Source organism: Odocoileus virginianus, chromosome 22 (genome assembly GCF_023699985.2).
Source record: "Odocoileus virginianus isolate 20LAN1187 ecotype Illinois chromosome 22, Ovbor_1.2, whole genome shotgun sequence".
NCBI lineage: Eukaryota > Metazoa > Chordata > Mammalia > Artiodactyla > Cervidae > Odocoileus > Odocoileus virginianus.
Window position 1 is genome coordinate 53,941,217 of NC_069695.1, and position 26,618 is coordinate 53,967,834.

Below are 26,618 nucleotides of genomic sequence, written 5' to 3' on the forward strand. Positions count from 1 at the left end.
ACCAAAGACATGGGAGAATTAACCTTTCCCCCCTACAAAGGAGGGGGAAACACACGCACATATCAGACTATTTCCTCATGATCTGAGACGATTCCTCGGTGGACAGAGAACAAGACCAGGAGGTGCCCTGGTGATGGGTCATCGGTTTGAGGGGATCAGTCCCTCTGGGGACCCAGAGGTCATCCCCAGAGGCTCCTCACCACACAGGGAATCCAATGCCTATGGAATGAGGTGGAGAATGGGCAATCTGAGCCTAAAAATCCACAGAGGATTCATTCTGAGTCGCTGGGGGGATTCTGATGGTTTTTACTTGCATCTTTTCCCGTTTGCTCTCCTGCATCTCCCAAACACCCTAAACAACAGCGCAGAAAGGGACGTGGGGGCAGGAGCCCCCGGACGACCAGCCACAGTGAGACTGTGGTGGGCCTGGCATCCTGGCTGAGGAATTCGGGTCTTGGTCTGTGCAGGACTAGCATTCTCAGCTCTAGAAGTTTCTAAGGAAGGAGGGTAACAAGCCAGTAGCTTTAGGGGAAGACCCGGTGGCCACAGGAAGTGTGAGCACCTAAAGGATTTGGGGTCGGCTCACTCCTTACCTTATTGCCCTTCTCGGCACCGAAGTCCCGCTTCCCTGCGTGGTTCCCCATCCTGAGGCCTGAGGTCTTCAGATGCTGAAAGAAAAGAGAGGCCGTTAGCCTCGGAATTGGCACTTTCAGAGTTTCCAACATGGTTTTTCAATCAGAACAGCAATCCCGTTCCAAATTCGACACCTATTTCTGAAGAAAGAAAACGAAACCCCCAAACTCAAGGGGCACCTGAAGTCTCCGAGGGAGTGACGCTGTCCTCTAATCCCTGCAAAAACCCAGACTCGGATTCTGTCCAGGGACACACACGGTTCAGCGAGTTTCCTTGTCCTCGATCAGCCCATCTCTAGAGCACCCACAAACCGTGCGCACCCGACAACCAGACGGAGTCACACTTCACGCCCGGTGACGAAAGGAGATGGACAGACACGGGGAGAAGCTTCGGATGCTCGACAGACACACACAGGACGCTTGCGGGTTTGAGAATTCCGCAAGCACAGAAACAGCAGACCCGACCAAAGGCTGCTTATCTGACAAGTATCCCCCAAATCTGCAGAATTTGTAGGAAGATGTATTAAAAAAAAAAAAAGCACATGTGCCTCATTTGTATTTTCTAGCCCAAACTTTTGCAGCAAATGTACTGTTTTTCTCCCCCAGAAAGGCACATAACTGAAAAATTCAGCCAAACTCATTCCACACAGATCCCTTATCCTGCTCGCATCCCTGGACCTGCAGGAACCACGAGGACCACTTGCACCATCACCTTAGATCTGTCACCTGGCTCAGGTGACCAGTCTTGAAGAACCTTTGCAAAATTCAACCATCAGCTTGCTTTGTTCGGTCGCTAAGTTGTGTCTGACTCTTTGCCACCCCATGGACTGCAGCAGCCAGGCTTCCCTGTCCTTCACCATCTCCCGGAGCTTGCTCAAACTCACGTCCATTGAGTCGGTGATGCCACCCAACCATCTCAACCTCTGTCACCCTCATTGTGTGCTGATTCAGAGAACATGTGAGGACCAGTTCCCAGCTGAACAAGGAACAGCTCTTCTTGAAAGGCAACAAAATGAATCGTCCTCTAAACATGGAGAGGGTTTCTAAAATATTTCATACACCCAATGAAAGGCAAGTTTCATCCCTGCAAAGACACTCATTAGAGAAGAGGGGATTGCCCAGTATCTGAACTCCCCCAAAGCCTCCTGTATGACTGGTGTCTCTTCAGTGACTGTAAAGGACGCTGGATGCTCTCCCCCAGGTCAACTGGCAAGGAAGGGGGCGATAGCATCTGACAGCGTCACCTGCTGTGTGTGGGGTGCAGTGACAACCAAGCCCCTGCAGAGTGGAAACCCTTCCTGCCTTCATATTTTCTAAGTGGGACCCGGGCAGATCTTTCAAGATCTGAATTTCAGATTGAGTGCTGAACTTCAAATGACGTAAATCCAAGTGGGGACAACGTGCTCTTGTAAATCAAAGCTGGGGCTCTAGTGTCGATAAAAACACCGCGGACTTAGAGGAACCACACGAATGCATCATGTATAAAGACATGCGCATGGAAAAACCTGTGCTTCAAATGTGTGTGTTTACATGGTGGCTAAAGTTAAGAGCACTATAATGTAGACAGGTGGACTGTGTTTTATTGTGCTTTGCGGCTGCTGCATTTTTATAAATTGAAGGTTTGTGGAAACTGCATTGTCAGATGATGGTTGGCATTTTTTAGCAATGAAGTATTTTTAAATTTAAAAAATGATGCTTTTAAAAAATAAATAAAATGGATGCTTTTAAAAATGCAAGTTGATCTTCGCAGATAATTTCAGTATTCTATCATCCACCTTCCCAATTTACTTACACGGATCACCCCCCAAAAAACCTCTATGGGGGTCGTCTCATGGGGGAAATGGAGGTCTGAGGCACACACGGTAGTTTGCTTGATAAGACGGGCACAAACAGGGAGGAGGGACTCGCTTGTGTCCCCGTGGGGCCTGAACTGCAGTCGGAGAACAGGACTGTGTGTTCTCCATGCAGGATGACGGTCTGAACCCCAGGAGTGGAGCGGGGGTCATTCTGAACTTCCAGCTCTCTGTGCCCCATGCAGGGCTGTGATTAATGATGATGGGCACAGTGTATGTAGCACACAGAATACAATGCATTAAACATCTGTGCATCCATTTCTGTTTAACAAATAACAACTGGTGTGTTTGATGGGAGACGGATAAATTAGGAGGCTGGCATTAACAGATACTCACTGCTACATACAAAATAGACAGAGGGCGAGGGTCTGCTGTATAGCGTGGATAACTTTATTCAATATGTATTCTTTGGCCATATCATGCAGCTTATGGGATCTTCGTTCCCTGACCAAGTGTGGCACCTGGGCCCTCAGCAGTGAAAGTGCGGAGGCTGCCAGGGAGTGCCCTCAAAATTTTGTAATAACCTACAAAGAAAAAGAACCTGAAAAGGAACCTATCTACATCTATGTATCTGAATCACTGTGCTATATACCTGAAACTAAAACATTGTAAACAATTATACTTCAATTATATATAATTATACATAAATAGTTATATATTTTCAACTATTCAATTTATACAAATATAAAAGTGATAAAATATAAATATAAAAACTTTTTCAATTACATATAGTTATTTCCAAAATCAAAAAAGAACAGAATTGTTGTATTTGAAACTAATCACAGGCAAAAGTAGTTAACTTCTTCTCAAGCTGACAGCCTGGACTTTGGGGTTCCCCGCCCTGGTGTAGAGAACCGCCCGCTGCCATCCACGTTCTCCCCTGGCAGCACCTCGCCCGGCCTCCGTCTTTCCCTCACCTCCTCAGTCACCTCCCCTGCAGGTATTAGGCAAATCCTGACACCCTGTCCCCTCCTTCCAGAACACAAACCTCAGGATTTACCCTAACAGGATACTGTGCGATGTGTCAGTATAGAGGCAGGGGGGCGAGGAGCGTTGCTTGTGGACACAGAGGGGCTGTTTTTGGACCAAACACTCTGAAGCACAGCTGATCCAAACACAAGACGCCCGCACTGCCCCTTGCAGATGGGAGGCTTCCTCCAGACCATGTGTTCTGACCAGAACTTCATCACCCCTCAGAGCATAACTTTAGGTTGTCCTTGGGAGGGCTGTCTGCAAAATACATTGATCAGTACTTTTAAAACTCAAGACTACTGGGCACAGAAAAGATAAAAACAAACATTCCAGGTCAGACTTCTGAGTGTGTACAAACTTCCCCTGGGTCTCAGATGAACAGAAAGAGTATTTATGCGTCATTTCGAGTAGGCAGTTTCTAGCCTTAAAAGCACAATTCACACTGGCAGGAAAAGAAAGACAGGAAAAGCCATGTGACTGTTCTCAGCTCGGGGTCCCTCATCAGTGAGGCCATCAGGACGTGAGGCGCGCGGCGCAGCCCCAATGATGGGTCATGGACCTGACTCCGGGTGACCGGCCCCACCCTGCCGGGACAGAGGGTGACGGGCTTATGGAGGCGCCCTGCAGCTGGTCTCCGTAACACGCTGAAAAGAGCCATCTGCGAATGGAAGAGCTGGATGTGTGAGGTCATCTCTATTCCATTCCATTTTTGCAATTAATCAAACAGATAGAAAAAGGAAAATTCATGAGGAATGCACTTGGAACTCAGGCCAGAAGCATCACTGGGTTATTAGGAAGCTTTTTGTGAAATACTATGAAAGAAACACAGTGGGAGGGGGAGAGGAGGGTCAGGGCTGGGAGCAGGGCGGACTCCATGTGACAGCAGCTGCCCGTACTCCTTAGGTGCAAATTCAAGCCCACATGAGATTTCTAAGCAGCCACTGGGATGACTGAGAATTTCCATAATGTTTTCATGACCATGCACGCTTTGTGTCGTTGTGGTGGGGGTGGTGGCATGACTGCCCAGGATGAGTGCTGACCTGTTGAGAAAACATCTTCCAGCCATCTGGCTGTCTACGATTGCACACTTTCCACAAAGCCCTCGACATGGGCTCCCGCATGTGTGGCCATTCACGCTGAAACTACAGAGTCGGGGAGGAGAAAGGGGTGAGAAGCTCAGGGACTCAGAAGTGACGCTCCTGCTCAGTCCTAACCCTGGCCCTTCTCCATCACAGACGGCCCCGCACAGGACATGGCGTGACTTCTCCTGGGTCCAGACCAGACGGGCCGGGGGGGGGGGGGGGGGGGCGGCAAGAAGAGAGAAGCAGGGGACACTGAGACCCAGAGGAGGCTGTGGACACCAAAAGGCTGAGCTGGTTGTTTCTGAAGTAGTTCTGAGTGAATTTTCACAGGTGATGGGATTGTCAGGAAATCATCATGTACATAGATTCACTGCCGGAGAGACGAGGCCTCAATCCAAAGTGTTCTGGACGGTCTGTGATATCATCCATTTCTAGATTGTTCATCAACAGGATAAAGAGGAGACTTTGCTCTAGCAAGTCATCTTGAGAAAACGGCTGAAACACACAACACCCATTTGCAGTCCTCATGAACACCTGTATGTGGATCCTCAAGCCTAATGAGGAAAATGATAGCGCCTTTCTTAATTTCCTGTCGAATATCTTCCAATAACAGCTGGTGAAAAGTATGTGTGAAAATAATAAAAGGAATTATTTGGGTTTTAATTCCACGCCCGCCAATTACTATTTACTGCAGAGCTTAGAAATTTGGTTCTCCGAGCTCCCGACTTCTCAACTGTCAAATCAGATACCTGTAGTGCATCTTTAGAGGATTCAGTAAGGTAACAGACTCGAATTCCCTGGGCCCCTGACATCGACAGCATAACATATCCATCGACAACATAACTGCCTCTCTTCTCTCCCTAAGAGAATGGCTTGTATGTTACATAAGACGCCGGCAGCAGAATGAGACAAATAAGGAGTTAATTATGAGCCCGAAGGGCCAATCATTTGCAGATATCTTAACTGTCAAAGTTCAACTTCCTTGTAATAAAGATGTTCAATGGATACATTGCCTCATAATCAGGAGAGAGCCAAAGGCCATTTGTGTTTCTCAACTGACTTGGGTGCAATTTTTCATGTACAGTAGTTCAGGGTATTCATAGCTTTTCTCTGTCCTGTCTGAATACTGACAGTACAAGCAGCAGCAGGATGTCATCTGCAGGGAGGGGCTGCAAAGGACCCAGAGGCGAGGTCGCCTGGGATCACAGACGTAGGTCAGGTGTGCAAACGCAGAAGCACTGAATCCACAGTCAATGTTTTAACATCTACCCACTGGAGTCTGCGTACAGCCACAGCCGGCCCCACGGGGAGAGGATTAACATGGGCTTTGGCAGCAGGATTAAAACCCCACCAGAGGGCTAACTTCTGCTCTCTCTGCTTTTCAACATCATTAAAGCAATGTTTTCAAAGTTCCATGTACTTTGGTATTAACCCTTAATGGAGTCCTAGCGTTTTTGTTGTCGCTGTTGGGTTGCTCAATCGTGTCTGACTCTCTGTGACCCCGTGGCCTGCAGCACGCCAGGCTTCTCTGTCCTCCACTATTTCCCAGGGTTTGCTCAAATTCATGTCCACTGAGTCAGTGATGCCATTCAACCATCTCATCCTCTGTCGCCCCCTTCTCTTTACTTTCAATCTTTCCCAGCACAGGGTCTTTTCCAGTGAGTCGGCTCTTCGCATCAGGTGGCCAAAGTATCCGAGCCTCAGCTTTTTTATTAGGCTTTAAGGTTTACTGTAAAGTGATAACTTTACTGCTATCCCTGCTGTCACACTGTGTGCCTAGCCTCTGAGCTGATCCAGATGACTCTCGGCCCCTAGTTCCTGTGAACTACACGCTGAAGGGGCTTCGAGGTGCCAGAGGGGCACCGCGTTTCCTTTCTGGGAGCCGCTAATGCGAGGCGGGGTGAACACGCTGCAGCGCTGAAGGCGGGCCCTCTGCCTCCCCCACACCCCCTGCATCCGCCTGGGACCCCACAAGCGGCAGCTGCTGGCTTGCTCCCAGCCGCCCTTCTGTGCTGGGCACAGCCTGTCTCGGGGTGTGGACCCTGACAGACCACACAGATCCCAGCCCCTGAAGAGGTGGGCGGAGGCTGCAAGGAGTCTGAATGACAGACAGTAGGCCAGCTCCTTTGACCTTTAAAGGAAAACCCAGAGGGCAAGTGTGAAAGAGCAAGGAGCTCACATAGAAAATCAAAGGGCCTAACAGAGAAGCAGGCAAAACCAAGGGCTTCTACCCCGTGGGGTTCTGTCCTCCCTCCCCTCCCACCCCCATCCGTCTGCCTCCCCTCTCCACCAGGACCCCAGTGCTCGGGCCTGCTTTCTGCAGATAATCATTTTTACTTCCCAGGTCAAAAACATTCCTGTAACACCCTGTGCTCAGAACACAGTAAACAGTTACCACCATCACCAGAACAACCGCCCCAAATAAACCCCCACACACTCATGTGCAGGAGACAAAAGGAAAGACCATTTTAGGGTGGGAACAGGGGCAGGGCGCCCAAGAAACCACCCTGCGTTTCAGGAACACACGTGATGCTGACCTCTGAGATCCTCGGGCTCCCCCCAAACTCTCTCGCACCCTCAAGCTTCCAGCACGAGACCACCTGTAGTCTCACATAGGAAGTATCAGAAGAAACCAGCTTCTAGATTTGAGGGGATGGGACACTTCGCACTGGGTTATCACATAATATCCACAACTAGTGATCACAGTCTGAGAGATGGTAAAGAATCTGCCTGCAATGCAGAAGACCCGGGTTCGATCCCTGGGTCGGGAAGATCCCCTGGAGAAGGAAGTGGCAACTGACTCCAGTATTCTTGCCTGGGAAATCCCATGGACAGAGGAGCCTGGCGGGCTATAGTCCATGGGGTTGCAAAGAGTTGGACATGACTGAGCGACTATCTTCTCCAGGCTTATCAGATTTACAGCACGGAAGAACACTGCCTAAAAGTTCTCAAAAACCATTAAAAGAAAAATCACAGAACGCCAAGAGGACACTGTTGTGGAGTCTGATTGTGGTCCCTTGTGCCTGGTCCCCGGGCATCAGCTGACTCTGCAGGAAAGTCGTCACCAGAACAGGACGCAAGTGGAGTCCTCGGCTCCAGGTGCTACCATAACATCACCTTTCTCAGTGACAACAAAGCATTTCCTTGAAGGAAAAAAGCAGCAAACCAAACGGTAGTTCATTAATGCTTAAGTTAAGATGACTTTTAGAAAGCCTTGTAAATATAGTAACACATATATCGTTAGCCAACATGTTTAGCTTTTCATTGCTCTCACAGGGAGACAATACTTTGGCCACATGATGTGAAGAACCAACTTGTTGGAAAAGACCCTGATGCTGGGAAAGACTGAGGGCAGAAGAAGGGGGCGACAGAGGATGAGATGGTTGGATGGCATCACTGACTCAATGGACATGAGTCTGAGCAAGCTCCAGGAGTTGGTGAAGGACAGGGAAGCCTGGTGTGCCACAGTCCATGGGGTCGCAGAGTCGGACACGACTTGGTGACTGAACAACAACAACAGAAAGACATGAAATTCTGCATGAAAACAGTAGCTCCCAGGAAGCTGGGGTGCTGGGTCCCCGGCCCGCCAGGCCCACAGTCACAGGCTCTCTGATGGTCGGGAAGTGGACTCAGGCACATGCAGGACACACAGCTCCCACAGCAGGTGGGGCGTCCGCAGACCTCACTCGGTCGTGGGCGTGCAGGCTCAGCCCGGCTGGCCCCCTGGCCACGCTGCGCTCAGGCTGTCCACCTGGGGGCCAGCAGGCGGGGCTGCCAGAGAGCCAGTCCCAGAGCTCAAGTCCCTGGGGTGCCCCTTCTGGTAGGCTCTCTGCCGCTTGCTCTGAGGCTTTGGTCCCAGACTGTACATGTTTACTCCAGGGGGGGGTTGTGGAAATGACCAGTTAATATTTTATTAGTCCAGTGCAGTGGGGGTCACATGCGTGCTGCTATCACAGGTACCGATGTGCCCATAACCAGGACACTGGCACTGGAGACAGAGAAAATAAAGATGTTGTGGGCCTCGTACAAGGTCAGAGCCAGTGATCAAAGGGCAGGAGGCATGTCGAACTTGTGTATTCAATCCACCTCCAGAACAAATCACATGTTCCCTGGCGTCAGACGTGATGGCTCCTGATAACTGCATGGGGAAGGAACTCATGTATTTAATTCACCTCCAGAACAACTCACATGTTCCCTGGCATCAGACGTGACAGTTCCTGATAACTGTGCATAGGGAAGGAACAGTTGCTCAGGCCGTAGGCTGGCATGAGGTCTGTGGTCAAGAGACCTACAGCCCGAGTCCTCATCTTCCTGAAAACACAGAGGACACGTGAATCCTGGACTGCTGATCTCACCGCTTCAGCTTCAGACCAGCAGCCCCACGGCTGTGCCAGGGAGAGGGTCAGTCTTCCGCCTGGCACCTTCTTCCCAGGCGAGCTCCTCCCGCAAGCTTCCAGATGCTGAGCGGGGAAAAGAAGGCAGGTGTGGTCATCACCCCATCACGGCCCTGCAGGCACGGGCTCAGAGCTGATGTCAGGGTTCCGCATGGTCACTGGGGCGTGCGAGACTGCAGAGGGCGAGGAACGTGAGCCGGCGGCAGGTACAGACAAAGCAGAGGGAGGAAGACCCATCCCAGATGAGCAGGACTCAACGGACAGGGCTCGGCTGAGGCGGGAGGCCCCAGAGGGCGGCCAGCGTGGCGGTGCTCCCCGCATGCGAGGCGGGAGGGACCTCTCCAGACATCCATCCTCCCAACCTGCTCCCGTCCAGGCCGAGGTGGGTGCTGTTCCAACACTCCTCCTTCCACAGACGATGAGACGCATGAGGTTTGGAAAGTCCGAGTGACACAAGTTCACAGTCACAGGTTCAAGGCTGACCTGGTGACTTGGGCAGGGCGCTGAATTTCTGCAGGAAAAGGACCCTCAGTGCGTGCAGTCTCAGGTTTATTAGGGATCAGAGCTGCCTGGGGGTTAGAGGGGCAGCTTCTTCATTTCACACGTTTTAATGTATGTTCTGACAGCTCAAAACTCAGGAACTGCAGCCTGGGCGGAGCCTTGACCGCCGTTCCCCACGACGTCATTCCCCACTGCAGAGCAGCAGTGAAGGATGGAGCACTGTAGCAGTGCGTCCTACAAGTGAATCTTTTTTAAAATTAACTATTTATTTTAGGCTGCACTGGGCCTTTGCTGCTGAGTGTGGGCTCGCTCTAGTTTCGGCAAGGGGGGCCTGCTCTTCGTTGCGGAGCTTGGGCTTCTCTGGCTGCGGGGCACGGGCTCCAGGTGCTCAGGCCTACAGAGCTCAGCTCAGAAGCCGTGGCGCCGGGCATCACTGCCCCGCCGCATGCGGGATCTTCCAGGTCAAGGGATGGAACCCGTGTCTCCACACTGGCAGGCGGATTCTCCATCACTGAGTCACCAGGGAGGCCCGCAAGTCAATCTTTTTTAAAAATTCTGTTGTCGAAAAACTGTGCTGACTTATGTAAGTGAATAAACAACAAGCAGCTACAGAGCAACAGACACGGCAGACATGAGGCTGCCGGTAAGCTTGCAGCTTGAACCTGAGCTTCTCACCTGGCTCTGCCTGCTTTTTAAAGTGTCGTCTTTAAGGCCTGAAAGGATCAGCATCCTTTCAGAGTGAGTGAGTGAGTGTGTGTGTGTGTGTGTGTGTGTGTGTGTGCGCGCCCAGTCATGTTTGACTCTTTGCGAGCCCATGGACTGTAGCCCACCAGGCTCCTCTGTCCATGGGATTTTCCAGGCAAGAATACTGGAGTGGGTTGCCATTTCTTTTAAGAAGGATGCTTTATCACCACAAGGTGGAGGCCTCATGGTTTTATTTCTCCATCACGATCAAGATTATTCAGAAGCCTTTTATAGGAAATAAATGCAACCTGAAAACATCTTGGCAGAGAGCGTTGACAATACTGTGTTTATCCGATCAACTGTGACACGCTGACACTGTACTCGAGGTCTTAATCACTCACATTCCCCCCAAAGGATGGTTTCTGTGAATAAACGATTTCTGATTTGATGCCAAGAGGGGGTAAGAAGGGGATAACATCCAAAGACAGGTCAGGAGCCACTTGAAGAGCCCAAGAGGGTGACTGAAGCGGGGAGTACGGGGCAGGAAGCCCGAGTCTAGTCTCCGCCACCACCAGCAGCGGGCGGCCCTGGACAGGTCACCTGTTCTGTTGTCCTTCTGGGGAAGCGAGGGGGCAGGGCAGGGCGGGGGCTGCACTGACTTCCGCAGGGATGGCACCCCACGTCTGCCCGGTAACCCCGGGAGCTTTGAAAACCGAGCCTTTTCAGATAAGGTTTGAGTGAAGCTGTTGCACCATGCCCGACACGCAGACAGCTGGGTTCCCGAAGCTGGGGGCCAGGTCCAAATGAGACAGGACAAGCTCTGTCACCCGAGTGTCTCCTGGCCGCCAGTCAGCTTTCCAAAGGGCTGTGAACCACACTCTAATGGGAGCAGCGACTGAGGGCGGTAATAGAAACCGCTGAACCCAGGGCAGTCCATACTGCATCTGGGGCAGTGCCTGGCCTTTCGGTTACCTGGTTTCCAGCCTGGTTACCTGGTTACCAGCCTGGTTACCTGGTTACCAGCTGGTTAGCTGTGCAGACAGGCTACACACACGGGGTCTCAACAGGCAGCCAGGCCTATGCAGTGCAGAGACCTCAGCCTGGTGGTCCGCGGCACCCATTTGGGTCCGGGTTCACCTACTGTGAGGGATGAAAGACACTCCTGTCTCCTTCCTCGCTGGGTTTTTACACCTGCCTCCCAGACTCTGCATCATGCACCCCGGAACATCTGTAATTAGTCATGAAACCCACATAAGCTGCCTGCAGAAAACTCCATAATGGGCAGGCTAACCTGAGAAACAGATGGGGAAACAGTGGCTTTTGGGACCGTCACCCTGCAGAGCTCTGACAGATCACAGACCTCATGTCACCGAGGGTGGCTCCAGGCAGAAAAAGCCAGGAACAAATGCTGCATTGAGTCCAGGGTACATTTGTCAAATTCTTCTTCAATGCATGTTGTCTGTGTGTGTGTATATGTATGCTAGTGAAGTGAAATTCGCTCAGTCGTGTCTGACTCTTTGCAACCCCATGGACTATACAGTCCATGGAATTCTCCAGGCCAGAATACTGGAGTGGGCAGCCTTTCCCTTCTCCAGGGGATCTTCCCAACCCAGGGACCGAACCCAGGTCTTCAGCGTTGCAGATTCTTTACAGCTGAGCCACCAGGGAAGCCCACATGTTTGCTAAGTCGTGCGCAACTCTTCGCGATTCCATAGACTGTAGCCCTCCAGGCTCCTGTCCATGGGATTCTCCAGGCAAGAATACTGCAGTGGGTATCCATGCCCTCCTCCAGGGGATTTTCCTGACCCAGGGATAGAACATGCATCTCCCGTGTCTCCTGCATTGGCAGGCAGATTCTCTACCCCTGAGTCACCTGGGAAGCCCGTATGTTGTGAAAGCAATAAAGTTAAGCCTCAGAGATTCCAGGCTCTGAGGTGATTGTGCCACATGAGCCCACAAAAATGACAGCTGGGGCCTTTCCTGTCTTCATGAATGAATGAGGTTTTATTAAAAAAAGAGTATAAATATTTGCATGGGTTTTCATCTACCTTCACGTTAAAATCTGCTTTAAGTTCCCACCACACACTTTATTTTGGTGTTGCTAATTCTACGTAAAAATTTTCATATAAATACACATATTTTACTGTTAGGACTGTTATTTAATGTGGCTTTAAACATGACACTTCACTGCCCTTTCAGAAAGGCCGTCTGCCAAGTCAGCACCGCTATGTCCTTTTCCTCTTCACATACCAATATCCAAACACTGTCTGAAATGAACAAGGCCAGCTTTTAACACCTGGTTCAAATCCTTCTCTCTTCAAAAATGAGTCTTGACAAACAGAGATAATGACAGAATAAAGTAATCATCATCTGCCTTTTAAAACAGACAGCATCTTCCATACAGCCGTATAAATGATCCTTCAAAACCAGTGATGCTTTGGGCTCGAGTCTGAAATATAATTTATCCTGTTTCCAGGAGGAAGACGGCGCCAGATGGGAGCCCACCTCATAAACCCCTGGTCTCAGCTCGTCAGTCCGGGGTTATTTCATTTTCAGACATCCAAAAGGACCAGAATAAAAACAACCAAAGCACACCCTGACCCCCACCACACTCAGAGAAACCTAGCCCCTAAAATACGAGAATCACTTGTGTCTAAGTTCCAGGTTGATGCGGTTTTTTAAGGCAACACAGTGAGCTGAATAAACCATGTCCCACGTCCTGACTGGTAAAGAATAGACTTGGACAGTGGTGGTTGTTGCTGTTGTTCAGTTGTTAAATTGTGTCCGACTCCCTGTGACCCCATGGACTTCAGCACACCAGGGCTTCCCTGCCCTTCGCTATCTCCGGGAGTTTGCTCAAGCTCATGTCCGTTGAGTCAGCGATGCCATCCAACCATCTCATCCTCTGTCATCCCCATCTCCCTCAATCTTTCCCAGCATCAGGGTCTTTTCCAGTGAGTTGGCTCTTTGCATCAGGTGGCCAAAGTATCGGAGGTGACTTGTGCAGAATTCAGACTCTGCTGTGTGTGAGCTGGATGATGATGATCAGGGTTAGTGAGACTGGCCATCGGGGATACAGCAGACACCACCCTGACCTCCACGCGGATGACGGGAGACGAGGAAAACGTCTAAATTTCCCAGAAAGTAAGTGCGAGATGGAGGGCTGAGCCCCTTATAAACTAAACGTGATCAGAACCAGGGGACGGAGCTGCTGCTGCGAACAGCCGGGCAGGGCAGGTGGGCATCCTGGAAAGAGCCCTGGAGAAGCCGCGGATCCTCGCCCCGGCCCTCACCCTAACTCACCCCCAGCCAGGCGGCAGGCAGGGCACGCGTGGCTGCTGGGAGGCTCAGAAGTGGCCGTCGAGTCCCCGGCCTCTGTTGGCACAGCCCCCCCGTCAGGAATCCCGTACAGGTTTTGTTTGCTCACCTTGCGAAGTGCTCAGCAAACGCAATGCCTTGGGAAACCTGTCTTAGGACCCCAAGCTCCCTGATGACACACACTGCGATTCAGTCTTCAGGGCCAGAGCCACGTCTCCTTCATGCAGGGCCTCTGGAAGGGCGCGGTGTGGCCTCTGAGTGTCCTGGAGAACCAGGGGATTTAAACAACTGTGCAGCTGCCCCGTCTGGGCGCCTGCAATGCAGCTCTGGAGCTTTTGTCTCAGAGCAAGTTTAGCAAAAATGTTAGGTTCCAACTCTCCAAGAAACCGGATGGAGAGGATGAATATCCATAAATATTCCTTGTCAGATACGCCAGCGCTCAGAGGCACGAAAGAGAATGCCACCCCCCTAAATGGAGAGAGTATCAAAAATAAACGATACGCACGAGAACACATCACCAGTATAGGATGTGATTTTCCATGAATCATTCTCTGAACAGAAAGTCATTTACCAGGAAGTAGAATTTCTTGATCGTGCTAAAGTGGATGAGCGGGAGCTCATGCAGGTGTGCTCAGGTGAACCTGTGTCGCCGAGACACACCTGGGGCCCTCCTCACCCATTTCTGCCTCTCACTGAGCAGTGGTCCTCGTGACCACTAGAAATGCACATTCCTAGGCCAAGAACCCAAGACTCGAAGTGGTGTCCAGACCCTGGGGCCTAGGACTCTGCACTTAATGAGCGCTCTGGCCGACATGCAGGCAAGTGGCTGCCAGGCGGGGGTGGTTGTTGGCGTCATCCTCGTCCAGAGCCCCCGAGGAGACTCGGGGTCTGGCTCCGGCCACTGCAGGTGATCTGCTGGGGTGCTTGCATCCTGTTCCCAGCCAATCCCGGCCCCCGCCCGCTGTCTCCGCAGGCTCCGGGGGGAGGCCCTCGGTCTCTGGGGAGGCTGGGGCTCTGGCATCTTTGCTGGAGGAGCTGTCTCTGCCCCCGGCTCTCTGCCCCTGCCTGGCGGGGCCACAAGCTGCAGCAGAGGGTGCCGGACGTGTCTGGGGGAGACCCTCTGCCGCTGACACACCCCAAAGGCGGGGCCCACACTTGCGGGTGCAGTTATTAGTGGTGAGGGGGCCAGTGAGCACCCTCTCTTGACTGAAAATCTTGAGGATGGGGCCACCAGGTTCCTCACACTCTGACAAAAGTCAAACCCTTGCGAGTTTCCACCTCCCAACCCCCTCGTCCCATGAAACAAGGGGAAGTTGACTGCAGGAGTCATGCTCTGAAATAAACATTTCAGAAAACCCCATGACAGTGGGGCACGTCACCTAGCATCTCTGCCTGCTTTTTCGACCGCCACACACAGGAAGTCTCATTCCAGCTGGGGGGGCCGCTGGCCGAAGGGCTCCCAGCAGCTGGGACCTCAGCACTCAGCTGTCATCTGCGGGGCCCGGGGTGGGACCTGGCATCCCGGGGTGTCCCTCAGAGCTGTCCATGGGGCGGGCCGCAATGAACATCGGCCACCAATCAAAGCAAAACCTGAATCAATGAGCCACCAGGCCAACTCAACTTTCAGAAGAAGCATCACCACCACTCACTGTTTTTGAGACTTTTAACACCTTGGAGGCATAAACCAAATCCAAGCCTAGTTACCACATAATTAGAATCAGCACAACTCGAAAATCCAGTGTGTTCACTAAAACACACCGAACGGCTCCTGCTCCGGGGTCTTGAAATTCACAGACCTATGGAGAAGCGTCACTCCTCAAGAACGACGGCCGGGGCTCCGAGCAGAAGCTCGTTTCCTGTGAAAGGCTGTGGCTTCGAGCCTCGGAGAAGCTGCCTCACACCCCGGAGGGCGGCGCCCCCTTGTCACCAGCTCTCAGCCACTGACCCCTTTTCAAAGCCGGCAGCAGTTCTGAGGTGGGCCGTCACATCACCGCTGAGAGAGATGCTGCTCTTGCATGTCTTCATATGGACTCTTTCCTTCAAAAGTGGCCCCTGTTAAAATAGCAGCCCCTGGTGTCTGGATGGTCTCTGACACTTGTGATCAGCGTGGGGACGGGGCCTGGGGCCGGCGGGGACCAGGAGGTGGCCCACCGTCCCTCCCACCCTGGGGACAGTGACTCGGGTACACGTGGTCAGACGAGGGTGTAGGGATGCCTGGGTTTGGAAATGTGCTCCGGAGACCTCAGGAGCTGGACAGAGCAGAGGACGCCCTGGACTTCAGAGGACCTCCCGGGCCTGCTGACCCCCGAGAATTCGCGTCTCCTCGCCTGTAATGAGAGGAGGACGCCACTCATTCAGAGCGTCACTGAGGGACAGAGATGAGCCACAGACTACACCTGGTTCCCCATCGGTGTGGCGGGGGGAGGGCCCCCACCTCCGGGGGGAGGGTCTGACCCCAGGATGCTGATGGAGCCTGTCTGGACACCATCACTTCGTTTTCCTGTGTCCTTACAGAAAATAAGTCTGTCTAGAAACAGACTCACAGACATAGAAAACAAACTCATGGTTCCCAAGGGGGAAGGGAGTGGGGAAATAAATTAGGAGCTTGGGATTAGCAGATACCAACTGCTGTATATAAAATAGATAAACAACAAGGTCCTCCTGTGTAGCACCAGGGAGCACACTCACTGCCCTGTGATAAACTATAACGGAAAAGAACACGGAACAGAATATAAAAGTAAACTGCCTGCAGTACACCAGAAACACTTAACATTGTAAATCAACTATGCTTCAATTAAAACAAAAAAAGAAAATCGAAAACTATAAAAAGAGAAAGAAAGATAGTAGGTCTGCCTGGGTGGCGGGGCAGATTAGTTGGGCAGATTAGTTAGGCTTCTTAGAGGTTCTGGGGCTTCCCTGGTGGTTTAGACGGTAAAGAATCTGTCTGCCATGCAGGAGACCCAGGTTCAACCCCTGGGTCGAGAAGGTCCCCTGGAGAAGGGAATGGCAACCCACTGCAGTATTCTTGGCTGGAGAATCTCATGGACAGAGGAGACTGGAGAACTACAGTTCATGGGGTCGCAAAGAGTGGGACATGACTGAGCAGTTAACACTCAGTGGTTTTTAGATACGTCATAAAAGTGTATAGACACACACACACACACACACACATATGAAACAGCAGGGGCTTCCCTGGTGGCTCAGATGGAAAAGAATCCACCTGTCAATGCAGAAGACGTGGGTTAGAGCCCTGGGTCGGGAAGATCCCCTGGAGAAGGAAATGGCAACCCATTCCAGTATCCTTGCCTGGGAAATGCCATGGACAGAGGAGTCTGGTGGGCTACAGTCCATGGGGTCACAGAGTTTGACATGACTAGGCGCGCACACACACACACACACACACACACACACTCTACAAATATTCCAGCAGGGGTTCTGTAGGCACGATAAAGCTTACTCTAAAATGTGCAGAACGGTACAGGAGCCAGCCCAGCTAACAGGACTCTGATAAAGAAGAAGGAAGTGGGAGGGCTCACGCTACCTGATGGTCAGGGTCACCCTTCAGCCCTGGTAAGCAGGACAGTGTGATCCCAGTGGCAGGACAGACATCTCAATCACGGGAACCGAGCAGGGAGCCCAGAAATAGACCCACACAAAAACGTGGACACGATTTAAGATGAAGATGGAAAAACAAGTCTATAGAGGAAGGATCATCTTTTTAACAAAACAATACTGGGGCAAGGTGGCATTCCTATGTAAGGAACAAAAACCAACCAAAACCAAAACCCTCCACCTACACCTCACTTATCATATAAAAACTAACTGGAAATGGCAACTGACTTCAGTGTAAACTGTAAGTATAAAACTTGTGAGAAAGAAAGAAGCCAGGAGAAAATCTTCCAGACTAGGCAAAGGGTTCACCCAAATCACAATCAATAAAAGAAAAAAAATTAGGATTCCCTTGTGGTCCAGTGGTTAAGAATCTGCCTGACAAAGCAGGGGACATGGGTTTGATACCTGGTCCAAGAAGATTCCACATGCTTTGGAGCAAATAAGCCTGGTGTGTAACTTAGTCTTACACTAAGTTGTGTAACACAGCTACTGAGTCTGTGCTTTGGAGCCCATGCTCCGCAACAAGAGAAACCTCCAAAGTGAGAAGCCTGCACCCTGCATCTAAGAGAGTAGGCCCCGCTCACTACAGTTAGAGGAAGCTCTCGCAGCAACAAAGAACCATCACAGCCAAAATTAAATAAACAAACAATGCAGGTTTCAATTCAGTGGGTCTCAGTAGCCTGAGATTCTGCACAAGACACAAAGAAAAAAATTAATAGATGGATCTCATCAAAATGAAAAAGTTTCTCCCTGCAAAAGCACCGGTGGTTAGGCTGAAGACAAGCTACCCTGACAGGAACTGCAAACCACCAGCTCTGTCTCCAGAGTGTATCTACAAGGAACTAACGAGACCAAGCAAGTCAATCAGAAAGCAGGCAAAGGCAAGACCGGGCTGCTCCCTGGGAGGATGTGCAGATGGCAGACATGCTCGTGGAAAGACAGTCATAGCTGTCTGTGATGCAGACGCAGACTGCAGCCACGGTGAAGTGTCAGCGCACACCTGTCAGAACAGCTCAGATACCAAGCCATGGCTGTGCAAATGCTGCCACGGAGACCCAGGGCCACGCACACCTGGCTGGTGGGATGTAAACACTGCAGACTTTCTGGGAAAAAAAGAGTGCAGGGTCTTGTGAACTGAAACACACATTCGCTGTATGACTCAGCAATGGCATTTATCCCAGAGAAGCGAAAACCGAAAACCGTGTTCTCGCAAAAACCTGTGCATCATAGTAGATGCCCTCAAATAGCCACAAGCTGGAAATCCTCGAAGGGTGGACGGTTAAAACCAAAAAACTAGAGGAGTAGCGGGTGAGGGGCATCCATTCCACAGAATGCTACTCAGTGATAAAAAAGAACGAGCTGTCCAGACACTGAACAACTTGGACAGATCTTGAGAGCACTGCACTTACTGAAAAAAGCCAGCCAAAAAGAAGGGGGCATATTGTATGACTCTGCCTAAACAGCATTGTCAAAATGACGAATTACAGAAAATGGGGAACAGAGCAGTGGCTGTGAAGGGCATAGGGTGGAGGAAGGGGAAGTTGGCTGTGGCCACAACGGGCAGCCTGCAGACCTTGTGATGGAACTGTCCCACCTGCATGGGTGGTCACGCGATGATCCACGTGCAATAAAATTACACAGAACTACACACTGGCGCATGGGAGCACGTCACCTGTGAAATCTGACATCTCAGCCCCTCCGATCAGTCGCACCAACGTTTATTTCCTGGTCACGATGTCCTCTATAGTTTTGCAAGACATTATGAAGCATATGTGGAGCTCTATTATTTCTCACAGTTGCATGTGAATATACAATGATCTCAAAATACAAGGTTTTTAAAAGTGCTTCCAGGGGACTTTGCTGGTAGTCCAGTGGCTGAGACTCTGCACTCTCAATGCAGGGGGCCTGGGTTCGATCCCTGATCGAGACACTAGACCCCACATGCCACAGCTAAAAGTCCTGCCGGCTGCAACTAAGACTCAGCACAGCCAAATAAAAAAATATATATATATATATTTTAAAAAATTGCTTCTGGGTGTAACCTTTGTGTGTGCCCTGTGCACTGAGCCCAGGTTCTCCCTAGGGGGTGCACTCAGAACCACGATCACCCGATCACCGGGTCACAGGGAACATCTGCCTTTCTGGGTTCTTGTCTAAAGTGTCTGTTTTTATTTATACTTCCACTCACAATCATGCGAGTTCTCAGTTCTCCTTATCTTCCTCAATACTTGGCATAGACGGTAAGATCTTCACAAATGGTTATGAAAAGTTATCCCACTGATATGATTTCTGCTTCTGAGAACTGGCGGGTTAAACATCCCTTCCCATTTTCCTAGCCCCCCTGGGCTTTCTCTTCTGGGCCAGCCTGCTCAGTTACTTCTCCTCTTGGGTGGTTTGTTTTATGTTGCTGAGTCTTAGAATGTTTGGTACATTCCAGATACTTCACCAGTCTGTCTATCCTCACTCTCCAGGCATCCATCTTTTTTATTATTATTATAATGGAGCCTCACACTAGTGATGCTCAGAGTTCCGATCCATATTTATGAATTTTTAATAGTTATTGACTCTCAGACACTGCTGAAAGCTTCATAATATGCACTGCTGGTTATCCACGCCTTGCTGTGAGGTGAGGGCAGCTCTTTCCCCAAGGGCGGCCTCAGCTCACACCCGAGAGCGCCAGCCTGCACCCTGCAGGCCTCTGGCCCCAGTTCCTCACATTAAGTCACGCATGTGTGTCTCTGCTGGTTCCGTTTCTGGGGCTGAAGCCTAGGGCCACGCGTTTAGGGACATTTGCACTGCGCTCACTGCGCATCCGTGGCGTGAGAGCAGCAGGGTCTCCCTGTGTATAACTGTGGCTGTTGCTCAGTTGCTCAGTCGTGTCCAACTCTTTGCGACCCCACGGACTGCAGCAGGCCAGGCTTCCCTGTCCTTCACCATCTCCTGGAGCTTACTCAAACTCCTGTCCATTAAGTCAATGATTCCATCCAGCCATCTCATCCTCTATTGTTCCCTTCTCCTCCTACCCTCAGTCTTTCCCAGCATCAGGGTCTTTTCCAATGAGTCATTTCTTCTAATCAGGTGACCAAAATACTGGCACTTCAGCATCATTACAATTACTGTTGGTTAAATTACTGTACACTTACTATTGATTAAACCCACCTCCTGGGGCCCCAAGCTCAGGCTGACTTAAGCTTCCTTGGGTGGCTCTAAAGGACCAGTGAAGTGATTCACTGCTTAGGGACGACTTAGGAAAAGCCGTGCTGCGGCATTAGAGAACTGTCTTTCCCGCTTTATTGACAACTTTACTGAGGAAGTTAGGGAGAAGGTGCCTAACAGAGACGGGACAGCAGCCGTCCAGTCCCACCATCTGAAGAGGAAGCAGGCTTTGCTGGGTGTAGCCACTCCTCAGCGGTGGAACTTTAAAGACAGAGAAGAGGCAGGCAGCTCGGTGGGTGTTGCAAGGTGCCCTCTTCGCCCTGCAGGGCTGCAACCGGGGCTGGCGGCAGATTTCTGGAGCTGAGTCCTGGGCGCCCCCGGGTGTCTCTGTGCCTTGGTTTCCTAGTCAGTGAAAATGAGGGTTCTAGTAGGGTAGTTACATCAAATGAGGGCATCGCAGGGTATCACACCTGTTAATGCAATGACATGTGGCTCTCAGAAGGCAGCCTGGCCACTGGGAAGTGGTCAGAAACGCTACCTGGATACCTGGGGAGAAAAGGCCCAGGGACAGCTGCTGATCCAGTGTCAGATTTTTAAAGACTCGAGAGAGAAACTAAAAGTCAAACAACATAACATCCCATTAACGTTTAAAAATTCAGGAGGAAAAAGAAAAATCACCAGAAAGCTTGGTCTCTGCCCTTTTCCATGTTCACAGATGCCTTTCCTCAGGGCATGTGGCCAGAGCCATTCCTGACCCAAACCGGGCCAGACAGATTCAACACCAAATCACAGCACAAGTGACTCAAAGTGTTCTTGTCTTTAGGCAGAAATGGGATACTTTGGAAAGTTTTTAAAGTGAATTTGAACCAAATAGCTTTTGTTTAACCCTGAGTTAGTAAAGGTTGTCATTTCAGAACAGTTAAACCATTGGAGCTATTAGCCACCATTTTACATAATATTTAACTGGATTCCCTCCTTTCAGGTTTTGGTTTATCCTATTTGGGAAAAAAAAAAAAGGTAGGAGGACTGATGGCCACCCCCCTGCACTGGGAGAAACCCAGCTGTGAGGCTGCGTCCCTGTGCTGACCATCCCTTCCTGAAGAGCTGCTCAGCCCTGGCTCCGGCTGGGTCTGCACCCCACTCAGCTCCCCACGACCACGAAGGCCCCCAGCACTCTGCAGCGGCTCCGCCAGGGAGCAGGGGGCAGGACTGAGCCTGAGTCGGGGTGTCCCAGGCTCCTGGGCCACACTCTGCAAACCGTTCCCTGAGCTGGGGGTCTTGTCCAAAAGCCACAGGTCTTAAATCGGACACACCCTAAAGCACCCTTCCTCTGAGAATCTCTGCAGGCCAGGTGTGGAGTCCCTGTCAGAACAACCAGCGCCCCTGAACCGGGTCTGCGTCTCCCCAGACACACTCCAGCCCTGGCCGCAGAGGTTAACTGAACTCACGGTGTAGATTCTCACCCTGCTGCGACTGGAAAAGGGAGAACCAGTAACCCAAAGGCGCTTGTTTCCTGCCAGAGACCTACTGAGATCCCCAGAGAATCTCTAAGGCTTCTCCAAACCCCCCTCTGCCTTCCTAAAGGAGAGGAGAAAGGAGACCCTGGCAGAAAAGAGACAGTGCCCCCAGCAGCCCAGAGGAGCTAGAGCCACAGGGTGCCCAGGAATCGTGCAGAGCACGCGGCACCCCCTGGACGCCCGGCCAGTCTCCGGGCCCAGAGGGGCTTCACACCCGGGCGCCAGGCGCGCAGGTGGGCGCGGGCGGCGTGGCGGGGCCGGGCCGGGCCTCCGGAAGGCGGAAGCCCGGAGAGTCGCCTGTCGCCGCCCTCGGCACTCAAAGGGAAACTGGTTTTCGCCCGGGCTGGGGGAGGGGGCAGGCAGGAGTCGGCGGTAAGCTCCAGACGTATCCTTACGGAGCACGTTAAGCGGCGGGGATCCCGGCCTGCCCTAAAGCTCGCCCCCGCAGCGGCCCGCACCGCCCAGGGTGGCTTCCTTGACCTTTGCCACCTCCCACCCCAAACTCCACCCCGAGCGCCTCCCACGCTCTGCCCGCGACCCCGGCCCCGGCCCGGCCTGGCCCACACCTGGACACCCGTCGGGGACAGCCCCGCCCCTCCGGATCGGCGTCTACACTCGCGTCCACCCCTCGCACAGTGGCCACCGGCGTGCCACCTGCCGCCACCTGCGCGGTCGCCCCGCGCCCCGTCCCCGCGTCCCCGCTCCGAGGTCGCAGACAAAGCCACCCCCCCCCCCCCCCGGCGAGGTCACGCACCGCGCGGCGATCCTCTCTCCAAGGCCGAGGGCGCCGCGGGGTCCGGGCCGCCGCCCGCCGCCCGGGCCCCAAGCGCGCGGGGTCCCGGAGCGCCGGCGCCGCCTTCGGGGTCGGGGCCGCGGGTCGCCGGGGCCGCAGGCTCGTCCTTGCTGGCGCGGCGGCGCAGTCTGGCGGCTGCTCCGAGGGCCGGGCGCGCCCGCCGCTCCTCCCCCGCCTCCCGGGCTTCCTGCGAGCCAGGTAAACACGGCCGACGTGAGCCGGGCCGCCCACCTGCCGCCCGCGCGCCGACCACCTCCCGGCGGCTCCGCCTCGCGGGCTCCAGGTGCACGCGGGCCCCGCGCGGGGCTGCCCTGGGCGGCGCGGACTCCGGCCCGGGCTGAACTGCGGCTCTAGAGCCTCCGCTCGCGGCTGAGTCTCGAACCACCCCGCCCGAGCGCGGGGAGGGACCTGCGATAGCATCTGCTCCACGCCCCTTTCCGCGGGCGGCGAGGGGCCGAGTGCGGCCGCCCGGCCGACTCTGCTGCCCCGGCTGACTCTGCTGCTTGGGGTTCAAGGCCGCCGCAAGACTGGTCCCTTGAGAACTCCCGGGGGTCCTCGTGGACCCAGCCTACAGACAGGTGCTCGGCCGGAGAGAGGCGCCACAGTGGGAGGGGGCGCCCTGGGGTCTGCGGCCTGAGCATCTGTTGCTTGTGGTCAGTGTCATCCTCTTGGTCCGAAGGAAGACTGTCCTTTGGACATCAGTCACCTGCACATAGTCAGATGGCCCTTCCCCCCGGATTCTCGACCTCCTGATGGTGGAAAAGTAGGAGGCGTGTGGAGAGACGCTGGCGGAGATGCTGGAGTCCTCACGACTTAGCTTCCGGGTCGGGGTCGGATCTGATGCTTCCCGGAACCCGGCGGGGACCCTTCACTATTCACCCCGGGGGAGCGGAAGTCTGATCCCTGGCGAGGCTCAGCCCGGGTCTCCTGAGCCGGCTGCACCACGAGGAGAGCCAGCTCCCAGTGTGGCTTCAGGACCACCTGTCCCAGCAGCCCTCACAGACCGAGGGTCTGTGAGCCGCGCTCCAGTGCCGGTGATGTCAACAGGACTGTGTGCACCGTCACAGAAGTATTTGCTTCTTTCCTCGGAAAAGATTCGTGTGGGGGTTTCTGGAGTTGGACAGGGGAGGTCAGGAGGACAGCTGAGCAGCGACGCTGGCTGTGCTGAAGTTTGCCTGTTTCCCGGTTTTCCCTGGGGCCTTCCCTCCTTGCAGTAGAGGGTGGCCGGGTGCGGGTAGAGGAGCCGGAGGAATCCAAGGACGCTCAGGGCACTGACTGACCCTGGAAGCTCCCTGACTCCAGTCACTCTTAACCTCCCCCCCCATATGTACTGGGTTCCACGTGGAAGACAGTTTTAGGTGGCTCAGATGGTGAAGAAGCCACCTGCAATGCAGGAGACCCCGGTTCGATCCCTGGGTCTGGAAGATCCCCTTGAGAAGGGAACAGCAACCCATTCCAGTATTCTTTCCTGGAGAATCCCGTGGACAGAGAAGCTTGGCTGGGCTACAGTCCATGGGGTTGCAAAGAGTTGGACACGACTGAGTGACTTTCACTTTAGCATCACAAACCACATCTCATCTTCTTCGCCCAGATGTCTTCTTGGGGTGACCAGGAAACAGGAGGACAGCCTTCTGACCTACAGAGGTCAGTGAAGGCTGGACACCGGAGAGTCCAGGCCACAGGGAAACAGCCATGTTTGCCCTGCTTCCTGCTGTGTAGAAACTTCACAGATGCCAGCGGCCATCTCTGCAAATGGCAGACCTACCAAGTTCCAGTAAAACTGTCCTTATAGTGTTTATAAAATCCCACCATGCATGTATTTGGGGGTGTAATGCCCCCAGATTCATGGGAACGTCGAGGACAGTGTACGTGAGGGAGCAAGGAACAGGATAAAGTGATGAATGGGTGTTTGGAGGGCCCCTTCTGCTGGTGGGAGGAACCAGCGTGAAGGAGGCAGAGGGGGGCTCTTCCCCTTGGGGCTGTGGGGTCACACTTCACGTGAAGATGATCCTGCATCTGTGAGCACAGTGACAGAGGTTCATGTTATTCATTTCAATAAAATTGAAATGGGTCTTTTGACAGGTAAAAGATAAACTATCCAAACCTCATTGTCTCTGATATTTCTGAGCAAGTTATATGACCATTCCACCTATCTCCCACTGTTCTTCGTATAATGAGAGGAAGCCGCCTTCAGCATTTCATGTTGGAGCAGTGAGCACAAAGTTTACTGCATGGTACACACTCAGTACATTCTTATTCAGTCCAGTTAAATCTCCAAATTACCCACACTGAAGGAAGTCAGGAAATTAAATAATGTCCAGGAGACCAGACTGCATGAGTTTTTAAAAAAAATTCCCTTCATCGACAGATCCATCTTTGGAATTATATTTTTGCTTAGGAAAGGCCTGGAGTCACTTTCATCTCTGGTTTGTAATGAATAGTTGCTGGCGATACCCACAAAATAGATAATCTACTCGTACATATTGAGGCTTGATCGTTCTGCCGTAAATTCCAGTTAATAACCAAACAGGCTCCACTGTAGCTGTGAGTGCCAGAAAGTTAGGTGCATGGATTCCACAATGTGCAACATAAAAAGTTATGTAGACAAGGAAAATATTTGAAAGAGATCTCTTGACTACATGCACACACACACAGAGGCCACCTGTCACTTCACTTTTTATCCAAGAAAAAAAGAAAGGCAAGGAGATTTGTACAACTTTGGTTGTGTGGGAAAAAACAAAAAAAAAAATCTTTTATTCCTTTTTCTACCATCAATTTGTTGATTTTGTAGTTATACAAAAAGTGTGTATATATATATATATATGTATACGCATATGTATCTAACATTTTTCTTAATAGCTCCTTAATTTTATTAATAAAAATAAAGGCAAACTGCTTTCCATAAGACCCAGTCAATCTTGAACTACAGAAGGATATTCTGGATTCAGCGTATTTTTGAAGGAAATGTGTACACACACAATAGGTATCATCCTCCCACTCTAATTGCTTCAAGAGTTTCTGTTCTCTGGTGAGATCTCAACCTTGAATGGCGTGTTTTCAACACCCTGTTGAGCTCTTGGGGCTCAAGCGCACTGACAGAGAGATGCTTTATGAGCTGTGTGTCCGTGTGGCAGGTGTCTTTTCCACACATGGCCCCCAGCCATTGCAAACCCTCAAAACCCACGTTCTCCTTCCATTGTGACGTGGATGTGTGTCCCTGCCCTTGACCCTGGTGCACCCCTGTGATGTCCCGCCCTAGGAGTACCTGCACCTCTGGGGTGAGGTCCCAGCGATGCTGAGCCCGTGTGCATCCCTCTCCCGGGCCAGCATTCTCGGAGCCCAGCCTCTGTCCTGCAAGGGTGGCCCAGGGACACACCAGCGCCTTCAGCAGGGAACCAACCTGGGTCCCCTTGGCCTCTGGGTCCCCCTGGCTGAGCTCCCAGGCCTCATAGAGCAGGAAGCAGCCATCCTCCCCATGTGCTCCCCAAACTCCTGACCCCAAATCGGGGAGCACATCGACCCCATGGCTTTGCTCCACTGGGTTGGGACGTCGCGGTGCCTCGGTGGTACGTGGAAGACTGGTTAGAATGACAGATGGAAGGCAGGGCCCAGGGGAGATGAGGGGTGAGGGATGGGGGCCACCGGCCAGCCTGCAGCTTACTTCGCCCCTAGGAGCTGAGCACGGGCTCCTTCTCCAGGAAGGCCAGCGTCTCACTGAGCAACACTTATGGATCAAGCATTTCACCCCTTTTACGTTTTCAGGACTATTTACGATGCACTTAAATCAGCTGTGTCCTTAAAGCCAAAGGAGGAGATCAGAGGGGCTGAGCGCCGAGGAGGGCAGCGCCCCCAGAGGTGGGGGTCTGGGGGGCTTTCTGAAGGGAGCGGCCTAATGGCTGTAGGGCTTGACCTGACAGAGGGGGTGAGGACGGAGGAGCCAGGACGGGGCAGTGTGTGCCGAGCACGCACGTGTGACACGTGTGGCAGGGACAGAGCCACCCTGAGCCCGAGGGGACAGTGCAGACTGCCCCCGGAGCTATTGCGGGTCCAGAAGGGCCTGCGCTGGGGGGCGGGGCAGCGTGGCCGCTGGTCCTGGTGCTAGCA

At 52.4% G+C, this 26,618-nt stretch overlaps 1 protein-coding gene across 1 annotated transcript in view; it reads right to left on the reverse strand.

Annotated features, from left to right (window-relative positions):
• MBP (myelin basic protein) overlaps positions 1-22,990 on the reverse strand; it is a 101,548-nt gene extending 78,558 nt beyond the window's left edge. The window contains exons 1-2 of the mRNA XM_070452999.1: positions 22,746-22,990; positions 594-668 (exon numbers count right to left, since the gene is read on the reverse strand). Of these exons, the coding sequence (XP_070309100.1) occupies positions 594-668; positions 22,746-22,934 (264 nt within the window). The 5' untranslated portion in view covers positions 22,935-22,990. The remainder of the gene's footprint in view (positions 1-593; positions 669-22,745) is intronic.
• Positions 22,991-26,618: the final 3,628 nt, after the last annotated feature.